Genomic DNA, 19,764 nt, shown 5'->3' with positions numbered 1-19,764 from the left:
CCAGCCTGGCTAGACCGGGAAGCCGAAAGACACCCCGGAAGGCTCCCTAACGCCGCATCTTCCCTCGGAAACGGAGCGCGGGGGTTCCTCGATTTACCCGCTTGCCCGCCCGGAGCGCCTCCAGCAGCCCGAGAGCGCGACGGGGCCCCGCCCGCCTCCCGCTCCGGAGCAAGTGAGGCGCAGGCGGCGGACGGGGTGTCGCAGTTGCGGCGCGGGCCAGCCTCTCGCGAAACCCCGTAGAGCCACGTGCCGCCGGGCCGGAGACCCGCCTCTCCGAGTCGGGCGGGCGCGGCCGCGGGAGCCCACGTGCGCGTGGAAGGGCCAATCTGCGCGCGGCCGGGGACTCTTAAGAGCTGGCTCTCGCGGCCTCCGCTGAGCGCGGTTCCCGGGGCTGCGGCTATGGAGACGCCGGGAGGAGGGCGGCGGCGGCGGCGGCACGCGTTACTAGCGGTGATCGGGGAGATCGGGACGGAGCCGGAGCGGGAGGCGCTGCGTCGTAGCCTGGAGCGCGGTAAGCCGTCGAGCGGCTGGGAGCCGAAGGCGTTCAGCACCTTGGAGAGGGACCCGCAGCCTTGGCGTCGGTGGGTCGGGGCGGCCGGGAGCGCAGCTGGGGCGCGGCGAGCTCGGCTGCAGGCCAGGCGCGAGGCAACGTCGGGGACGGGAAGACGCCGGGCTGCCAGGCGCCCCGGGCGGACGAGCGAGCGCGGCTCTCCCAAGCGGCTGGTTGAGGCTCACAGGGACTCCGCGCCCTGTGGCCGGATTAGCGGGCGGGGGCGTTGCTCCCAATCCCCTCTCCCGCTCCGTGGACCGCGAAACCCGGGCACGGGTCCAAGCTGACTTTCCGGAGGGAGGGCTGCGTCCGGGGAAGCGCCTTCCACGTCCCGGACAGCAGAGCCCCGTGCTACGCAAAGTCTCGGCGGGCTTCAGCCAGGTGGCGGCGGCTCAGAGCCTCGAGTTCCGCTTAGACAGCCCAGCGCCGAACAGGCCCTTCAGCTCCTGGCCGTTGCAGCTCGCAGCAGCGGCATTTCTGTTCGCAGAGTCGCTGGAGGTGGAGCTGTTAGCATACGATAAGCCTCTAAGCAAGACGAGGAAAGGCCTCAAGCGACGGCGGGTCCGGGACCCTGGAAGAGGCGGATTGTAGGCTCCTGTCGCAGGGTGACTCTCTCCGTAGCGATCCGCTTGGAAGAAAGGAAGACGCACCAGCCGCTAAGGCCGTCTCAGGTCTTGCAGCATCCGTAGCCCGAAGTGGAGCAAAAGCCCCGCCCGCCTTCGAGAAGGTCGTCTCCGGAGACCCCGTTGCGGTCCGCTCCAGGACCTTCTAGAACAGCTCCATTTTGCGAGGAAACTCTCCCGCCCCTCCTTAGGGCGGGCGGACCGACCGGAACATATGTCAGCCTCCGGGAAACCCGGAAGGTGGGCTGGTTCAGGCTGGCTGCAGCGGTCTTTGGAGGAACGCTGCAGTGCAGCTTCCTGCAGGAAGAGGGGAGATGGGAGAGGGCTCCGATCCTCACTGGCCCTCTCCGGAAATTGCTAAGATGAACTAGAAGGCGATTCTCTGCAAGGGGTTGGGCTGCTTCCAGTGACTGAATAGAAAATGCCTCGGGTGTTCTCTTCAGGCATGACGATGAGTTGCCTTCAGAATCACAAAAAAGGGATCCTCCAGGCAATCCCGTCCAACTCTCTGCTCAGTGCAGAAGCCCAAATCCCGGAGAGGTGGCTGTCCATTCTCTGCTGGAACATACCCAGCAAAGGAATCCTCAGGTTGGAAGAGGAGACTGAGACAAATGCTGCCCACCTTACGCTGCTAGACTGATACCATGCCTGTCTTTCAGGAGCTCAAGGTGGAACTGTATAGGTAGCCCTCCTTTTTCACTTTTTCACCACAACAGCAACCCTATAAATTGGTTTGAGAGACAATGACTAATCCAAAATCTCGGGGAAAATTCCATGGCCAAGGTGAACTTGACTTTGGGTTTCCAACCTCTTAACCTCTGGCCCTTTCCCCACTGCCATCTACCCTTCCTTGAATCAACAGAATACTAAACAGGCCTGAAATCTGCTCTTCCCACTGCTGATTTCCATGTTCATGGACTCATAAAATCGTATCAGTGAAGGAATGCAAATCCCAGACAGATGTCTAGCTTTCATTTAAATGCATCCAATGAAGCCCACCACTTCCCTGGAAAATTGTTTAATGCCTCTCTTAATAATCAAAATCTGTAACTAAAATCCATTATTCCATGTCCTGCTGTCTAGAACAATAGGATGTAGATCTCGGACTTATTTTATGTGACACCCCTTCAGGTACTTGAAGAGTGCTGTTATGTGCTCCCCTCAGTCTTCTCTTCAAAATATTTCTAATTCTTTTGATTATCTTCATAGGACTTAGTTTCTAGTGCCTTGATCATCCTCATTGCCCTTCTCTGAACCTTCTTTCCCATCTGATGAGGAACCATTGTTGAGCACTCTTTGAATAAGATTTTCAGATGAGCTGTCATACCATCCAGCACACACTTAAATAGCTGTGTTAATTAGCCTGTTCTGGATTATTTTGTCCAACGTTTTCTGAGATCAAGATATGTCTATAGCATTCTCACAGTCTATTAAGAAAGTTATTTAGCAAGAAATGAGATAACATTAATCTGGCAAGATTTTTTTTAATTCCATGCTTACTTCTGATAATACAGGGTTTCATGGTGCTTACAGATTAATGTCTTTACAATCTGCTTTTAATTAAAGTCAGTGACCAAAATTGAGTACAGTTCAATATGAAAAAAATCTAAAATACACAGAACTAATTTACTAAATTACTAAAACTATGAAGCAAAAGCTTCATAGTTTTAGTAATTCAGTAAATTGCTACAACTTAATAGTCACTATTGAATTAAAATACAAGTCCTCATTCAATAGTGACTAAATTTTTAGGGTATTTAAGTGGGAAAATAGACATAACCAAATGAATATATTGTTTATTGTTACTTACTATTCTAAAATCATAAAATGACCATTTAAAAAACTCTGCCCTGAGGAATGATGGGTTTTTTAAAAGGTGGAACAAATCTTTCTGGTGACAAGCAGCAGCAGAACTCCTGAAGGTTATCTCTGAAGTGTCAGAAGGGGAAGAATAAGATCCTTATCTGTTTGCTGTGTCTGGTTGTTAAAAGAGGCTTGATTAAATCTTTAGGCCAGTTTAAATAAAAGGAGAAATGAAGAAGGAGCCCACTAGAAAAGCAGGCTAAATTAATTCTTAGCTGTTTCACTTTTTAAAATAGTCTTTTCTGTCTTCTTCCAACACAAGTCTTAAGTGTGCTAACAGTCTATGATGCCTCCTTCACAATCTTGGTGATAACACATCTGTCAGTCTCCTCTCCGCTGGTGAGGTTGCTGTAGACATGTCTCCTTCTATGAGGGAGAATTGGGGGCCTGCTTCCCACCGAGGCGTCTGTCCACATAACTCTGTTCTGCACTCCACAAAACACCATTTAGACATTATAGGGACTTCTTATAAAAAGTGGTTTACCAGACTTCTGGAAACTCATTAGAACTGTTATTAAACATGTTCAGCAGTCTTGCAAACCACCTGTAGACCAGTCTGTTTTTAAAAAAGGCTGTGACAAGAGGTTTTGCATGGCTGAGCATTCTACTCTGTGTGTGTGTGTGTGTGTGTATAAATAAATAAATAAACATGAAATATAGATACACCCCTGTGCCTCAGCTCAAGGAACTGGGGTGTCTCCACAGGTGGTAGATAGTGGGACAGGCATAGATATGCAGGTTAGCTGCAATATAAGCAGGATATAATTTTATAACGGATTTTGATTATAATAGTAAAATCTAATACAAACTAAACTTAAAGAAAAGAGAATAGAAAGAAGGAGTAAAAAGTGTAAGAAAAAAGACAGAAAAGTAAGAATATAAGAAAGAGAAAAAATATATAAAGAAGTCTTCCAACTTTCATGACAACAAGTATAAACAAATTTAGTGACTCTTCACCCCCTCTAAGGTTACAGACATTTATCTCTTCATCCCATATCCCATCTCTTATCTAAAACAAATCCAAAAAATATTATCTTTTCAGTCCTGGTGTCAGCAGAAAGTACATAAAGGGTTGCCAGAAGTAACACCATATCTTGTTTTAACCTTGATCAAATAAACCAACTTTATATTCCTTCTTTTTACTTCTAACAGTCTTAATCTTTAGATCATTCAAATATTGTTGTAGGATTTTATATCTCTTCATTTCTTCTTTGTCCCATCGCACAGAGTTCTTCAAGGCTTTAACAAGCCTCTTTTGTAAATCCAATAGAAACAAATTATCCAGGTTACTCTCTTGGCTTGTCATTTGTGTTTCCCTTTTAAATTTTAAAACCTCAACCAGTTTCTTTTGTAGATCCAGTGAAACATCCTTTTCTAAGTCATTCTCTTGGCCTGTCAGTTGTACTGTAAATCCATTTTCAATACCATCTCTATCTTGTCAGCTAAAATTTGTTCTACGTCTGTCATTTCTTCAATAACACCTTTTGGATATTGTCTATCCATAGAAGCAGACATCATTACAGACATGGTTGATATTGTGGCTACTACTTCCTGATTCCATTCTTCAAAAGTCTCCTTCAGTATTTTCATTGTTAAAACATTTTGCAACATTTTGCAGGCTTATAAATCTTTCATCTACCTAAAAACTTTAGTCCCCTCTAGTGTGCAGTTTTTGAAATCATGAAATTGCTTACCTTTGTTTTGTCTTGTAAAAACCAAAACAGAATCTATTTCCCACAAGAAGCTGTTTGTTCTTTATAATTAATTCCAAAATCTTATTGTAAAAGTTTCAATATTCCAATTTTATCTGGACCCTTAGTCCATTTATAACTTTCTAAGATAAAAATCTTATTCTTAAGCTTGTAATTAAAATTTTCTTTCATTCAGGATTGAAGGCAGACTCACCTGTGATGGAATGGACTTATGAAGGCCAAGCTCAGGGAGATAAGCATGTTCTTAGCCCCCAACAGGAGCGTGGGAAGTTCAAGAAGATGAACCTCCCTAAGGAATTCACGATGTTGTGGCTAGCTGGCTTGGGAACTAGGGTTCAATCTGGTGAGATTTCTGTCCTGAGGTTGAAGCTAATAAACGCAACAGAACTGTATTAGCATTGTCTCTTGGAGTTCTTTGGGCTGAACCTGACATCAATCTCACCAGACTGAACCCTAGTTCCCAAGCCAGCCAGCCAAAACACCGTGAATTCCTTAGGGAGGTGCCAGCCTCATCTTCTTGAACTTCCCACGCTCCTGTTGGGGGCTAAGAACATGCTTATCTCCCTAAGTCCATTCCATCACATCACCCAACATTTTCAAACTTGTCATTCTGAAGGTCTCTAATAAGTAGTTAATGAGCAATTTCCAAAAGTGATTAGAAAGTGAGGTTTGTGAACTCAGTGTCCTTTAAATGTCTTTGCCGCAATTGTGAGCAAGACGGCTAATCCATCATCTCCTGGCTCTCAAACATGTGGAAAACTGCTGTCCTGCAGAGTCCTTGGGGGGAGGAGCTGTCTGGAGCACATGTGGGCAATCTCCCATCCTCTCCCTATCTGGAGAGATTTTAAGGAACCAGTCTACTCACCAGTTCCTTGGTCTTTGCTCCGGTTGTTGGCTCCGCTTTTGCGGAGCCGTCTTCAGTTTGTCATACCTCCCCTGAAATTCCTAAGCAGGATATATTCTGAGAAATAAGCAAGACACAGATCATAGGCGGCAGCAGCAGCAAAATGCTGTGAGCTGTGGAGAGAACACAGTTCTACCAAATGCCCCCAAAATCCAACAATGGCACAGTAAGAAAGCAAACGTGGACCATCTTAAAAGTCTGGCACCAACTCCCTGGCTGCAAGCATGATGCACTCAGGACTGGCATAAGGCCCTGAGGAAAACCACTGGCTGGGTTGTGACCAGGTAGGCCCAAGAGAGGTTGCAGCAACTCTGTTGCCTGAGGCACCATGAGGAAGAAAGCAGTGATAAGCTATTTATTCAGATATGCCAAAAAACTCAAGGAAAGAAGTTCAACAAGAAAGAATGCTATGCTACCAAAAGGTGAGCCCCGCCCCCCAGGTCTGGAAGTAACTGATGGGCTACTAGGGAACAGCAAAGAACTGTATCAAGTAGGTCCAAGCAGTATGTCAAAAGCCTTCAGCCATTCCAGTTGCTGATGTAACCAGAATTGAAAAAAAAGTTCAGAGCTGATTCCCAACCCTTAGGGTGGGAACACAGAATACCTGCAGTATGAACCAAGGAAAGCTGAATATTGTTAAAGTGGAAGTACATTGTGACTGTGACAGAAATTCTAGGAATAAGTGACTTAATATGAATGGAAATGGAAGATTTGTCATCAGATGAATTCAGAATGTTCTATTCTGGAATTGAAAATCACAGAAAAAATGAAGTAGCAGTCATCATCCCAAAACATATTGCTGCATGTGCAGTAGGATATAACCCACTCAGTGGCAGAATAATTGCCATCAGGATTCAAGGGCATCGCTCAATTTCTCAACTATACAGGTGTATGCATCAACATACATCTGTAAACACAATGTCATTTTGAGCCGCCTAGGATTGTCATGTGTCAGGGAAAAAACTCATTAAACACGGGAGACAGACACACCATAAAACAAGTCACCTCAAAGTTCCAAGTTCTTCTAAGAGCTTTATTGAAAATTAGTTCAGCAAGAAAATAAAATGCAATCAACAACATACAAAGTACTTACTTAGATACACATTGCAATGCGGACCGACAGGAGCAGGCCGTCACTGGGACAGCCTAACCCATGTGGGTCCAGACCCCCAAATTGCAATCCTTTTTATCCTTTAAAACCGCAAACCACAATCATGACTCTAACGTCCCCCGAGCTAATTTCACCACACTTTCCCGTTCCCTTTGTCCCTGTCACGTCTGTTCCCATCAACAAGTTTGCTTATTTAACAGTTTGCTCTGGTTTTGCAAGTATTATTTCCTGTCGGTGCCCCACAGGCCATCTCTAAGCTAGCCCTTGCTTTTATTAAATGTGATTAAGCAACATATATCTATATCAAAATAAATTTTAGGCTATTTGCATTTTTCCTCTCACACATGTAAGCACCATATAAGTTTTTGAAATAAACACACATACACACCCACCCACATGCAAGTCCTGCTATTCTGCCTCATCATGGCAGGGAGTGTTCCTGGGAGGGATGAGTGAAGAACTATCTGTACAGTCGCTAAAAGTCGACACCAACTTGATAGCACATAATCAAATCAAATCACGTATCAACAACAGACACTGAAGAAGTGGTTGATGAATTCTTTGGAAGATTACCACAAGTAACCAAAGAATAATGTTCTAATAACCTTTGGCAACTTTAATGCAAAATTTGGAGAAGAATCTGTACCGGAAAAAGGTTGAAAAATTTGGATTAGGAACCCACGATAGTGCAGAACAGCTGATAGACTTTTTTTTTATAGAAAATGAGCTGTGCATCAACACATTATTTCAACAACCCAAAAGACGGCTCTACACCTGGACAACGCTGAAATCAAATAGATTACATTTTATGCAGCAGCAGATGGCAAAGCTCTACGATGAATGCAAAGCTGGGTGCGGGCAGTGCTTTGAATCACAGAAATACACCCGATTGAAAAAGACTAGAAAAGATCCAGTCTCAGTGAAATATGATCTTGAACTCATTGCAGAAGACTATAAGATGGTTAGAAACAGATTCAGAAATCTGGACTTTGTGGACAGAGAGCTGAAGGAAATGCGGAAAGGAATTTAAAGGATTGTAAAAGAGGAAGCCAGAAACCACATGACAAGAGCCAGAAGGAAACAGAGAACAAGGCCAAAGAAATCGCTAAGGAAGGAAGATTAGCAAAAGTCAGGGGAGATCCTAACCCTAGTTGATTCATCTGTATTATATTATATTATTTTATTCTCTTTCATGTTCTCTTCTGTACTTGTTTATATATTTTCTTTCAAGTGTTCAACCTGAAAGAAAACTTAAAAGCTCTGTTGCTCCAGTGCGAGCGGTTGGTGGGCAGATGTTTCTCCACTTCGCAGTCTAGGGTTCAGTTCCAAAATGCCCGCTGTGCCCCAGGGAGGAGTCATTGGCCCATGCTTGTTTATTAGCATTTCCCTAATGATGCCCAAGCAGATGAGTGCCTTTTCAGTTCCTTGTGTGCATCAAAGTTCAAAATAGGTCTCTGTGGGAAAACTAAATTAGGTTTATCCAAAGGGTCTCTCCAGCCCATTTTCCCTTGAGATCTCAGAGTAGAGAGATACAGATGTTAGATTATATTATGCCTTTGTATGGGGTTTGCATGACTTCCACCAGCACTCTCTTAGGGGAGAGGGAACAATTTGAACCCCATGGAATAACATCTGGCTACCCACATCTGATGAGTCCCAAGTGGAATTAAATCAGTCACACAGTGCCTAACTCTACTGGTCAATATAACTGAAAACATCATTCTCTCTCAGCCTAACCCACCTCACAAGTTGGCAGGATAAAAAATGAATGTGTCAAGTCTACAAAGTCCAAATCCCTATCCAGAAGAATTCTCATGAAACCAGGCCTGGTTCAGATAAAGACTCCTTTATTGGATGGTACGTGCAGCTCGAAGCAAAGCATTGCTAAAACTAAAGCCCGCATAAATTTCCCTCTACTTTTCCCTTCTCCCCCCCCCCCCCCCCGCTTCTATTTTGGCACCTGATTTCAGATTGTGGCCTTGTAAATTCCTCTCCCTGATAACACAGTTCTTCCTGGCCTTCAGGCTACCACCGGTTTTGTCTGCTTTCATGTCTTGTTACAAATTCCCATATCAAAGTAAGCACTTATCAATATCAAAGCAATACCCCAAACATACCTGTTAACTACTGTTTCCCCCCTTGTTACTATTGGCAGAATCAAAGCAAGCAAATTCCTATTGACTACTATAGCTATTAAGTCAGTCCTCTTGTGATTAACATTTGATTGATGCAGGTTCTGACAGAATGAATGAATGAATGAATGAATGAATGAATGAATGAGAAAGACAGACAGACAGACAGACAGACAGAAAGTCTGTGTAAAAATAGAGAATTCCAGGTGGGAGGTGGAAGTCACGTAAAACCCATATTTGGAGGCATAACATAATGTAACATCCATATCTCTCTGTCCTGACAGCTTAAGGGAAGGTGGGATGGACAGACCATTCTGGCAGATTTGATCATCCTGCAACTGCTTAGTGCCAGGGCCTGGATGGCTTCTGAAGCTAATGCACCAGATATATAGTCATCTAAAGTGCAAAGATCTGAGAGTTCTTTTCCTGGTAGGAGACTTGAACCCCGTAGAATAACATCTGGCTACCTACATCTGACAAGTCCCAAATAGGATGGAACTGATCACATAGTACCTGAATAAAGTTTACATAGACATATTTTACAAGTCCCTAACTCAAAATATCAGCACCCTGCCTCTACTGATGCCACCCTGGTAGTGAGGGTAGTGAGGCTGCTGCTGGTCCTCTGGCCAATTGCGTATGCATGAGCATTGCTGCAGGGATCCCCGCCATTGTAGAGTCATGGCCTCTGTGCCATTCTCAGTCTGATTTGGTTTGGTTTCAAATAAATTTGTACTTTTTTTACTAAATTTTCCTTTATGTTTTATGAGCTACCAATTCATTTGAAAGGTTTGATTCAGGTCAGTGTAGAGTGATGGGGATTGTGTTGAGTGCAAAAAAACCAAATCAAACAGCTGAAGAATGTCTCCCTTCTTACATACTGTATGATGCTGACATTCAGAAGTTTGCCAGGCTCAAGCAATGGGAAGGGGCCATAGACTCCCAGTGTTGGGAGAGGCCATCAAGGCCCTTGGTCCAACCCCTGCTTGGTGCAGGGATCCAGATGGAAGCATCCTGGCCAGATGGCTGCCCAGCCTCCCCAGAACATCTCCAGTGAAGTGGAGCCTGGCTCTTTCCGGGGTTCTTGGATCCATTGTCAGACTGGCATTACAGCAGAGGCAGTGATGCAGGGAACTTCATTATCAGTTATAATCTGGTTTGCCCTGGTGTGACATCCAACTGTACACCATAGGTTAAATTGTGATTAAGGAGGACTCTAGTTGCCACAGTTGGTAATCATGGCTTGTTATAGGAGAAAAAGAAATACATTGTGGAGCTCTTTTCTGTATTATTGATTTTACTTATGTGACATTTATGGATATTACATAAGTGGGGGGGGTTATTGGGAGTCCTATTATTTAAATTTGGCTAGGTTTAGCCCATGATTATCTTCATTAAATGACATACATTTGTACAAAATCATACACTAGGGATCTTGGTGTTCACTGACCTTGGTTTTTTTCATGCAAACATTTTCTTCTTACCAAAGGAGGTCACATCATCAGTGCTTTGACACAAGGGAATATAGTAAGCTGGCTTTTACTCCCAGTGCCTGGGTCTGTGTAACATCGGTTATATCTCCATTTTAGCTGAATGAGTTGTGCAAAATTAAATGTTGAACATTTTTAACTTCAAATATTAAAATGCAAATATTCAGTGCTGAAAAAAATAAATGGCAGAGCTGTCCAAATCACGATGATGCCACTGCTAGTAATCTAAACAAAAAATACACAAGAAGGTGCAATTAACTGTTACAGCAAGAAAGTTCTCTGCAGAAGCTTAGGAAAGATGTTGTTGAAATTTTAGCCAACTACAGATCAAAGTTCCTAAATACATGCTCAATGTGAAGAAGAGGTGAAGACTGAAAATGCACAGAATTCACTAGCTTATATAGAGAAATCTGAAGACAAGACCAGAGAAACAAAATGTGAACCTAGCACAATAGTCAGTTTCTTGGTTTCTACTGATACAGAAGGATTCCTGGAGCAAAACAGACTTCTGCTTCAAGGCTTGTTCCAGGCACTCCTCAGAGGCTTGTGAGGTGGGGAAGCACCTGTTTCCTACTTATTCTTTTTCCCTGATTCTCCCCAAAATTCTGCACCAGACTGAAAATTACCACAGGGAAGGGCTGGGGTAATCTGACTCTGTATGTACCAAGAACCATGTTTCACTCAAGGGAAGGTAGATTGAGAATAATCTTGCAGTTGTCTTGAGGGAATGGATATTCAGGGCATGTCCTGCCAGCTGGGAAGGGAACCACATGCAGAACAGCAGGGGGGTGGGGGGGCAGTCAAGCTCCTTCTACACAACCCCAATGGTATTTCTCTAATTGTAATGGGTTAAAGTGCCTTTAATCTAAGCCAGTGCAGCTGTGAATTACTTCCTGTCTTTCAACAGGTCTTCGCTCATGGGACATTGACCTTCAATCCTGCGACCTGAACAAGCAGCTCAGACTCTTTGTCACATGCCATCTTGCACACTTTTCATCAGAGGTCAAAGGTCAGAGTCCATTTCTTCATCTTTTGACATTCCAGTAAGCTTTGTGAATGAGATTTTGATACCAACACCAGACACACTTAGGAAGGCAGGAGTCTCCATAAATTGATAGGGTTACCTTGAGTTCCTGCTTGCTACTAGACTACTGTAATGCATTCCACATGGGGCTGCATTTGAAGACTGCCTGGAAGCTTTAAGTGTTCCAAAGAACACTTGGCAGATCTAGCAGCTGTGGCTGCAGTCACGTCGCTGCATATTACTGGTGTGTTTCTGGGCCCAGTTTAAAGGGGTGTTTGTCACCTTTCCCGCTGTGTATGACTTGGCCCCAGGGACCTACAGGACTGTCTTCCCCTGCCTCAGACAACCATTGCATAGGAGGTGAGGAGGGTACTCGGGGGCCATGCCTGCTCAGCACCTCGTCTCCCAAGAGGAGGAATGTCCCCAGCTTCCTAACCATTAAGAAGGTATTTGGGCTGCCCAGTTAATTAGATCAGGTTAGATGGTGAATTGTTGACTTGGTATTCATATGGCCAGCTGCCTTTTTCAAAATCTTCCTACCCCTAGAGTTTTCTTCTTCAAGGGTATGACCAGAATTGTATATAATATTCCTGGGGTGGTCGCACCATCGTTTTGTATAAGACACTTGCAAATCCCAAGTTTATGGGTGTTCTCCCAGGAGTAAATAAAGCAAATCAGTTGAAAATTCTACTGTATTTGTTATTAATAAGTAAGTGGTTGCAATCTGATTCCAAATCACATGAGAAGTAGATGTTGTGGTATAACTCAAATATGAAAATAGAAGGGAATATATTTTATTGGAATACTTGGGCTAAACAAAGGATTCCTACTTTAAAACAGTGGATTTTTAATGCTTAAATGTTTTAAAGATTTTAAGAGAGTCTCTTTTGAGTCCGACTTGTCTTTAATATTTGGAGTTGGCAGCTAAACAATATAGCCCGGATGCTTTAGGAATTTCCAAGGTATCTGCAATTTTAGCTTCTTTAAGAGAAGCTGTGCTTGAATGGAAAGTAACAATTCCTTTTTATAAGGTATTAAAATGGAAGTGAAAGCTAGTATTAGTATTATATTTGATCTGTGAAAGGAAGAATTGAAATATCTGATTTTGGAAAATCAGCGGGTCCAGGTATTAAAACATGTGAAATATGCTTCTTATGATTTAAAAATGAAACTAATTCATAAGAAAATATTATTTCAGGTCTATAGGACCCCTCAATAAAATTTTTAAAAAGGGAGGATATTAGAGTTCCTAGGCTGATGATGTAAGAAATTTACGTTCCTAAAATATGGAGTTTGTCATCTTATGAAGAGCTTTGGCTTTATCTAGCTTGGGTGTTCAGCAAAGAAGATAATGCCACAGAACTGGGGAAAAAGTCACTCTCCTGATTTTAAAGAATAAATCCAGGATATGAATATGTTATATATTTTTGAAAAGTCTTTGTGATATAAACATGAGAAGTGTCCCATTATGTTGATATATGGTCCAGATTTAAAGCTCAATGATTGAATTAATTCTATATGGGTGTTTATACTTATTGTATGGATTGGGGGGGGGGTTGTTTAGTTCATTTAATCACTAGTTAGTACATTTATTTGCAATCATAGGTTTTAGCAAAAATCCATATAAAATTACAGCAATCCATATCAGCTCAATTCATCCCCTTACAGTTAACAGCCCTGCCTGTCAACATCTGCATTCATATCCTCCTTGTGGGCATTGCAAATAAAGCAACTTGTTTTGTTATGTCGGTCAGCATGAAATAGATTTTTTCTTCTGTGCTGGGCTGATTCAGCTGGGTTAACAAAGGTATAATGCATCTAGCTCTGGGTTCCTGATATAACTGGCAATGTAATAAATAATGGGCCAGATCTTCCACCTGCAAATTATCATGAATGCATAAATGGTGTGTAATTGGCCGTCCTGTATGTCTTCCATCCAAATAGGCTGTTGGCATTGTCTGAAAGCTCATCTCAGGGGATGGGATGAGGGACTGTAAATAAGATGACATTCCTTTTTCAACTTTAAGAGATCGGTACCACTTGACTAACTTAAGCTTGTGTACATGGTCTTTGTCTAAAATCTTTAAAAAAATAAATAGTCCAGACCATATGGTAATTAATTGGAGTAGCAAGCTATGTAAGGAACCATACCTTCCGCCCACCCACCCCCCACTTCAGCTAGGAAAAAATAGAGCTTGAAGCTTATTTATTAAACCAGCAAAACTCAATCATTTTTCAAAGGACTTGGTTTCAGCACCTGTTATCATCCTGATAGCAGGTCCATGTTCCTTTTAAATGAGGTGCCCAAATAGGACTCCAGGTTATCATCATCATCATCATCATCATCATCATCATCATCATCATCATCATCTATTAAACTTGTATGCTGCTGACTCTCAGCAACTCTGGGTGGCTCACAACAATCAAAGAAATTAGAATAAAATCAGTAGAAAATAAAAATAAAAGATGGCAAACAATGAAGTGAGGGACCTAAATCTCCCTTGCCAAAGGCCTGGGTGAAGAGCCAGGTCTTCACAGCTCTTCTAAACAACAGTAGAGTGGGGGCCATCCTGATCTCAGGGAGAACCTTGTTCCAAAGTGCAGGTACTGCTACAGAAAAGGTGCACTTCTGGGGTCCTGAGAGATGACATTGTTTAATCAAAGGAACCTGAGATATGCCAATCCTGCAGAACTGAATCGGCCAAACAGGTGGTCCCTCAAGTAACCAGGTCCTGGGCCATGTAGGGGTTTATAGGTAACAACCAGCACCTTGAATTTTACCTGGAAGCAAACCAGCAACCACTGCAGCTTGTGAAGCAGAGGTGTTACATGGGCATACCAAGGTATGGCCATTACTGTTCACCACGCTGCATTCTGGACCAGTTGAAGCTTCCAAGTGGTCTTCAAGGGCAGCCCCACATAGAGAACATTGCAGTAGTCAAGTTGCAAGATGACTAGGGCATGAGTGACTATCTGAACACCCACCCACCCCCGATCTAAGAAAGGACACAACTGGAACATCAGATGGAGTTGTGCAAAGGCCTTCCTAGCCACAGTTAACATGCTCTTTAAGCAGGAGCTACTAGTCCAGGAAGACTTCCAGATTCTTGACCAAACTTGAATGGGTAAGTGCCATCCCATCCCATCCAAGGACAAAGTTTATCACCAGATCTGGGCAGTCTAAACACCCACAGCCACTTGGTCTCAGTAGGATTGAGAGAGTCAGTTCCTCCCCATCCAAACCTGCACAGCTTCCAGGCACTGGGACAGAACCCTGACAGCCTCACATGGCTGGCCCAGAGTCAAAAGATATATTGAGTATGATGGCTGGTGTGGGTCTTCCGGGCTGTGTGGCCGTATTCTGGAAGTTTTGTTTCCTAACGTTTCGCCAGCACCTGTGACTGGCATCTTCAGAGTGCAGGAGCACAGACAGGAGCAGTTCTCTGGGTGAGAGGAGCAGTTCCCAGAGTGCTGGGCACAGAGAGAACTACTCCTGTCTGTGCTCCTGCACTCTGAAGATGCCAGTCACAGGTGCTGGCGAAACGTTAGGAAACAAAACTTCCAGAACACGGCCACACAGCCCGGAAGACCTACACCAGCCATCGTATGCCGGCCATGAAAGCCTTTGACAATACATATATTGAGTATCATCAGTGCACTGATGATACCAAACCCCAAACCAGGGGATGACCTCATGCAGCAGTTTCATGTAGATGTTGAAAAGGAGGAGAGAGAGAATAGAACCCTGTGGAACCCCACGTGAGGGGGCTAAGAGATGGTCTCTCCCAGCCAGCCAACATTGACTGGAATCATCCCTGGAGAAAGGAAGAGAACTACCATTAAACAGTGCCCCCAATCCCCAACCCATGGAGCTGGCTCAGAAGGATACCACGGTTGATGGTATCAAAAGCCACTGAGAGATCAGGGAGCACAAGGATGGATGCACCACCATTATCCCAGCTCTGCCACAGGTCATCAACAAGCGTGACCAAAGCTGTCTCCATACTGAATCCCACCCTGAAATCTGACTGAAATGGGTCTAGATAATCCGTTTCCTCCAGGGTTCTCATCAGGTCCAGACCTTCCGCACAAAGGGAAGTTTGGAGACTAGTCAGTAGTTGCCAAAAACTGTGGGGTCCAAGGACAGCTTCTTGAGTTAGGGGCCATATCCTAACCCTAACTCTTTCACGGCAGGAGGTACCAGCCCTTCCTGCAGAAAGTCCAACACCTCCTTGGCTATTTTTATGATCCAGAAAGGGCACAGATCCAGTAAACAGGTGGCTAACAGCTTGGGAGTCACAGGCTCAAACTTATCCTAACCCTAACTCTGAATAATCCTCAAAAATGCTCAGCAGATGTTCCAAGGGGTCCTCCCTACCCAATAGGGACTGGGTTATCCTAAACAGAGTCACTGGACAGCTATCAGAAGACCTAATAAGGGTGGAGAAATATTGACGTTTTTGTCACTCTTATGCCACAAGATAATCTCTAATGTGGGCTTTTACCTGTGTCCAGTCAGATTCACTTTGAGTCTTCCTCCAATGGTGCTCCAGATGTCTCTTCTGGTGCTTCATCTCCTGGAGCTGTTTGGTAAACAAGGTGCACCCCGGGATCAGCACACAGGGAGAGGCCACGTAGGAGCTTTTCAATCCAAGTGATTAGGGCTTCAGCCGAACCACCAACCAGATACTCAGGGAAGACCCCAAGCTTTCTCTGGAACCCCACTGGGTCCATCAATCGCTTGGGGCATGCCAAACGGGCCCTGTCTCCCTGCTGGGAGGGTACCTTTTCCCTCATGCTATAATCAAGCCAGGGATCTCACAGGAATCCTACCTGAATGCATCTGTGCATGGATATATCTTTCTTAAGTGAGAAAGTTTGCATTTGTCTCATTTAAATGTTCGCATTTGTCTCATTCAGCCCACTTTTGCAACCTATCAAGATCAGCTTGAATTTTATTTCTAAATTTTCTATTTCCTAGGGTATTAACTAGGTCATCCAATTTGATCAGTTAATTTGATCAGCATTCCTTCCTTCCACTTCAACTTTCAAATAATCAGTAAATATTCCAAAGAGGAATGGACCCAGGACCAAGCCTTACAGCTCCCTGCTTGATTCCTCATTCTGGAAACTCTTGATTTTCAAATCAGTCGCCATCCAGTTCATACTTGTCGAGTTTTCTAAATGCATGCAGAGTGTAAAGTCAATGTTGTTGCTTTTATTGTTTTTATAGCATCATTTATATATCGGTCTTCTTCTCCAGAGAGATTTGTTACTTTGGTTTATTGAGCTTTGTTCACCAAATAGACAACAAGACTTTCCGGCCAATAGCCTCAAACCAACAGCCAGAAAACTATATTCTGCTGCTAAGTTATTCCTAGGCTATGCTGAAGTAAGTTCACTGCTGCTGTTGGCTTCTGTAAGGTTCTGCAAAGCCTTTGCAAAACACATGCTCAAAAGTTGCTCCCACTGTTTGCTTTGGGAACCTAAAACATGTTTACATTGGCTTTAAAAAATAATTCCTTTGGCCAGTTTTGGCGTAGATAGCTCTTGAACATGGACTTCATCTATCACCTCATTATGCAGCTCGAGATCAAAAATTGAGGGAGCAAGAACTTGTTTCGAATTCCCATTTTTCTCTATCATGGAACGCTCAAAACATTTCAAGTTTTGTCCTTTAGACCAAAAAAAACCACATGGTTGAGGCATCCAACTTTTATCTTATTGGAACACAGCCAGCTTAGACTGTTCTGATGAAACATTCCGAGTGGGCTGTTTTTTTTTTTCCAGTTTCATGCATGCCTCTAGAAAAAGAATGCTTCCTGAGTTCAACAAGCTATGACTGAGGAACCAGCATGGAAACCTCCTTTTGGAGAACACCGTGAAGTCCAGATCTCTGAGAAGAAAATGACTTCTGATTTCTGAGCACATCAAGAACACTAAATCTTATCATATCATGCAGCTCTCGTAGCTGCTTTTCCTGTGAGTCCTCCGATGCCCAGATCATCTTCTTTTTCAGGCTAGGCTGGGATGACCCCAGAGAGGGACCCTTTCTTCTGAAGAACTCCTCAGACTGATACAAGTTATATTCCGGAACTTGATTGTTATTTATTGGTTCTATGGTCAACAGTCATGGGCTGGTCTGCAGGCTGGGAGCACATGGTATATAAATAAACAAAATAAATTAATAAATTGATGTTGTTTCCAAGCAGAAAGCTATTTGTTCAAGATGGCATGGTTCAGATCTTTTCTAGAGTACAGCTTTTAGGCCCAAATAGAAGAAAGGGCTCTGAGCATTCTAGTCATGGGACTTATTCCATCAGATGTCTGATATGCCTATTAAATATCTTCCTTTCCATGCTAAAAATTCAGGCTCACCTTCTATAGTTCCTATTCTCTGAGCACTCACATATAGATAATAAAAGCTATTACTGAAGTAATCTTCTCACTTCCTTATATATTGCAAAATTCTATCTGAGGTCAGTTTAACACCCCCCTCCCCTCCACTGATCCAACTCACAATGCTTTGGCCAAATCCATTTTTACCAGTTTATGTGAAGTGCAAAGCTCTCTGTCCTGTAAATCTGCCATCTTGATAATGTAAACCATGGCCCCAGAAATGTAATCTTCTCCTGTTTATGCCATTGGTGTAACTGGCCATTGACCTTCAGCCTTTTTCTTTCCCTTGCCAGTCTTCTTCCATGGACTGGAAGGATGGAGGAGAAGACCACCTGTGCCTGCAGGTCTTGAGCTTCCTTTACAGATAAGGTGATACAATTTTAGCTCTTCTCTCTGGTATAATTTGTCCTCACATTTATTAGCAAGGTTTGATGGAAATATTCTCAGGTTGAAAAAGAAGTTGGATATTGGAAAATAATATTGTACAAGGAAAGAAGAATTGTTAATTTTAAAAAAATCATCATGATCATATGTTGACCACTGCATTATTCTCCATATTGGTTAGGGAGTCCTCTTGCTCACACCCACCATGATTAAGGGAAGATGCCAGGGAATAGGCGGCGGCCACGAAGGCTGGGTGGGCCAGCTGTGTAAGACCCAGGGGATTTCTGGAGGAGGGGCACTGAGAACTCACTTCACGACTCATGGGCTCAGCCCAGGCCCTGCTAGAAAGTGTTATGAACTGGACCTTGAGCGCTATCGGTTATCAAATCAGCTCATGGATTTGGGAAGTCCCCAGAATTAAAATATAGTTAATACCAATCAATACCATTTCTTTGGGGTTAATGGTACACAAGACAATAACATAATCACTTGGTGCTCAATAGTTACAATTAGCACTTGTGCAAACATCTCAAGCACTTATTGGCCTATTGGGAATTTAATCATTCCTTTCAGTGAGAGAAAAAGTGCATTGAAAAGAATGTAGGGGAGACAGGATTTTGAGAAAAAATTCATTTTAATGAAGCACACACAGAGGCCAGCCATAGACTTAGAAAGCTGAAACATAAAAATAGAAGAGGTCATATTAAGGTTTCTTGCTGCAGAAAAGGAAAAAATGGTTTAAGGCTTCTTGTTACAATTAAAAAACCAAGAGCTTTACAGTTGTAGCATTAACATTTCTTGCTGCAGCAAAAATGTAGCATTTGCACATATACACACACATACACGGAAGGAAGGAAGGAAGGAAGGAAGGAAGGAAGGAAGGAAGGAAGGAAGGAAGGAAGGAAGGAAGGAAGGAAGGAAGGAAGGAAGAGCAAGCAAGGAAAGAAAAGATGAGAGAGATGTTCTTCTCTTCTTCTTGCTGGATTGTTGAGGGACATTTTTATACTTTCCTGACATTAGAAAATTTTAAAAATCAACATCAGTTTCTTACTTCAGCATTTAGAAAATTGTCAGACAGCATTTGGAAAAGTGTCAGACAGAAAGAAGACTTGTTCCTTCTCTCTTCCTGGGAAAAATGTAGGAAAGATTACTTATAGTCAGCAACATACTGTTAATGATCATTCTATGAGAAGGCTCCTGAAATTTTGATGCAATCTCATTCAAACAACTTTTGACGGCTAGCGAAAGTCTTATAATGAAAAGAGTGAATTAGAGTAATCCAGTTGTGAAGTGATGAGAACACAAGTGAACCTAATCAGTGCTTCCTGGCGCAGGAAAGCCACAACTATACACTAGCCAAAACTGGCTGTGGCTGGTACCTGCTCTTCCAGCAGGAGCTGAGAGCCCAGGAGGACCCCCAACTGTGCGCCAGCCCTGTCCGGGGGAGTGCAACTCCAGCAAGACTCAAAGATGGCATCTCAGCCAAAGCAGGTAGACAGCCCCTTGGTCTTGCTAGGATAGTTGAAGCCAATTCCTCCCCATCCAAACGCTCACAGCCTCCAGGCACTGGGC

At 43.6% G+C, this 19,764-nt stretch overlaps 1 protein-coding gene across 1 annotated transcript; it reads left to right on the top strand.

Moving 5' to 3' along the window:
• Nucleotides 1-399: 399 nt before the first annotated feature.
• LOC148216154 (electromotor neuron-associated protein 1-like) lies at nt 400-17,910 on the top strand. Its single transcript, XM_088139334.1, has 3 exons — nt 400-511; nt 11,293-11,394; nt 17,200-17,910. Exons 1-3 carry the CDS (start codon nt 400-402, stop codon nt 17,253-17,255), a joined length of 270 nt encoding a protein of 89 aa, XP_087995460.1. The 3' UTR covers nt 17,256-17,910.
• Nucleotides 17,911-19,764: the final 1,854 nt, after the last annotated feature.

Source organism: Python bivittatus, unplaced genomic scaffold (assembly GCF_059951505.1).
Source record: "Python bivittatus isolate LINGU-HERP-01145 unplaced genomic scaffold, Pbiv_v1 ctg000210_np1212, whole genome shotgun sequence".
Taxonomy (NCBI): Eukaryota; Metazoa; Chordata; class Lepidosauria; order Squamata; family Pythonidae; genus Python; species Python bivittatus.
Note: the sequence above shows the minus strand (reverse complement) of the source record. Positions and strands in the feature narration are given on the sequence as shown.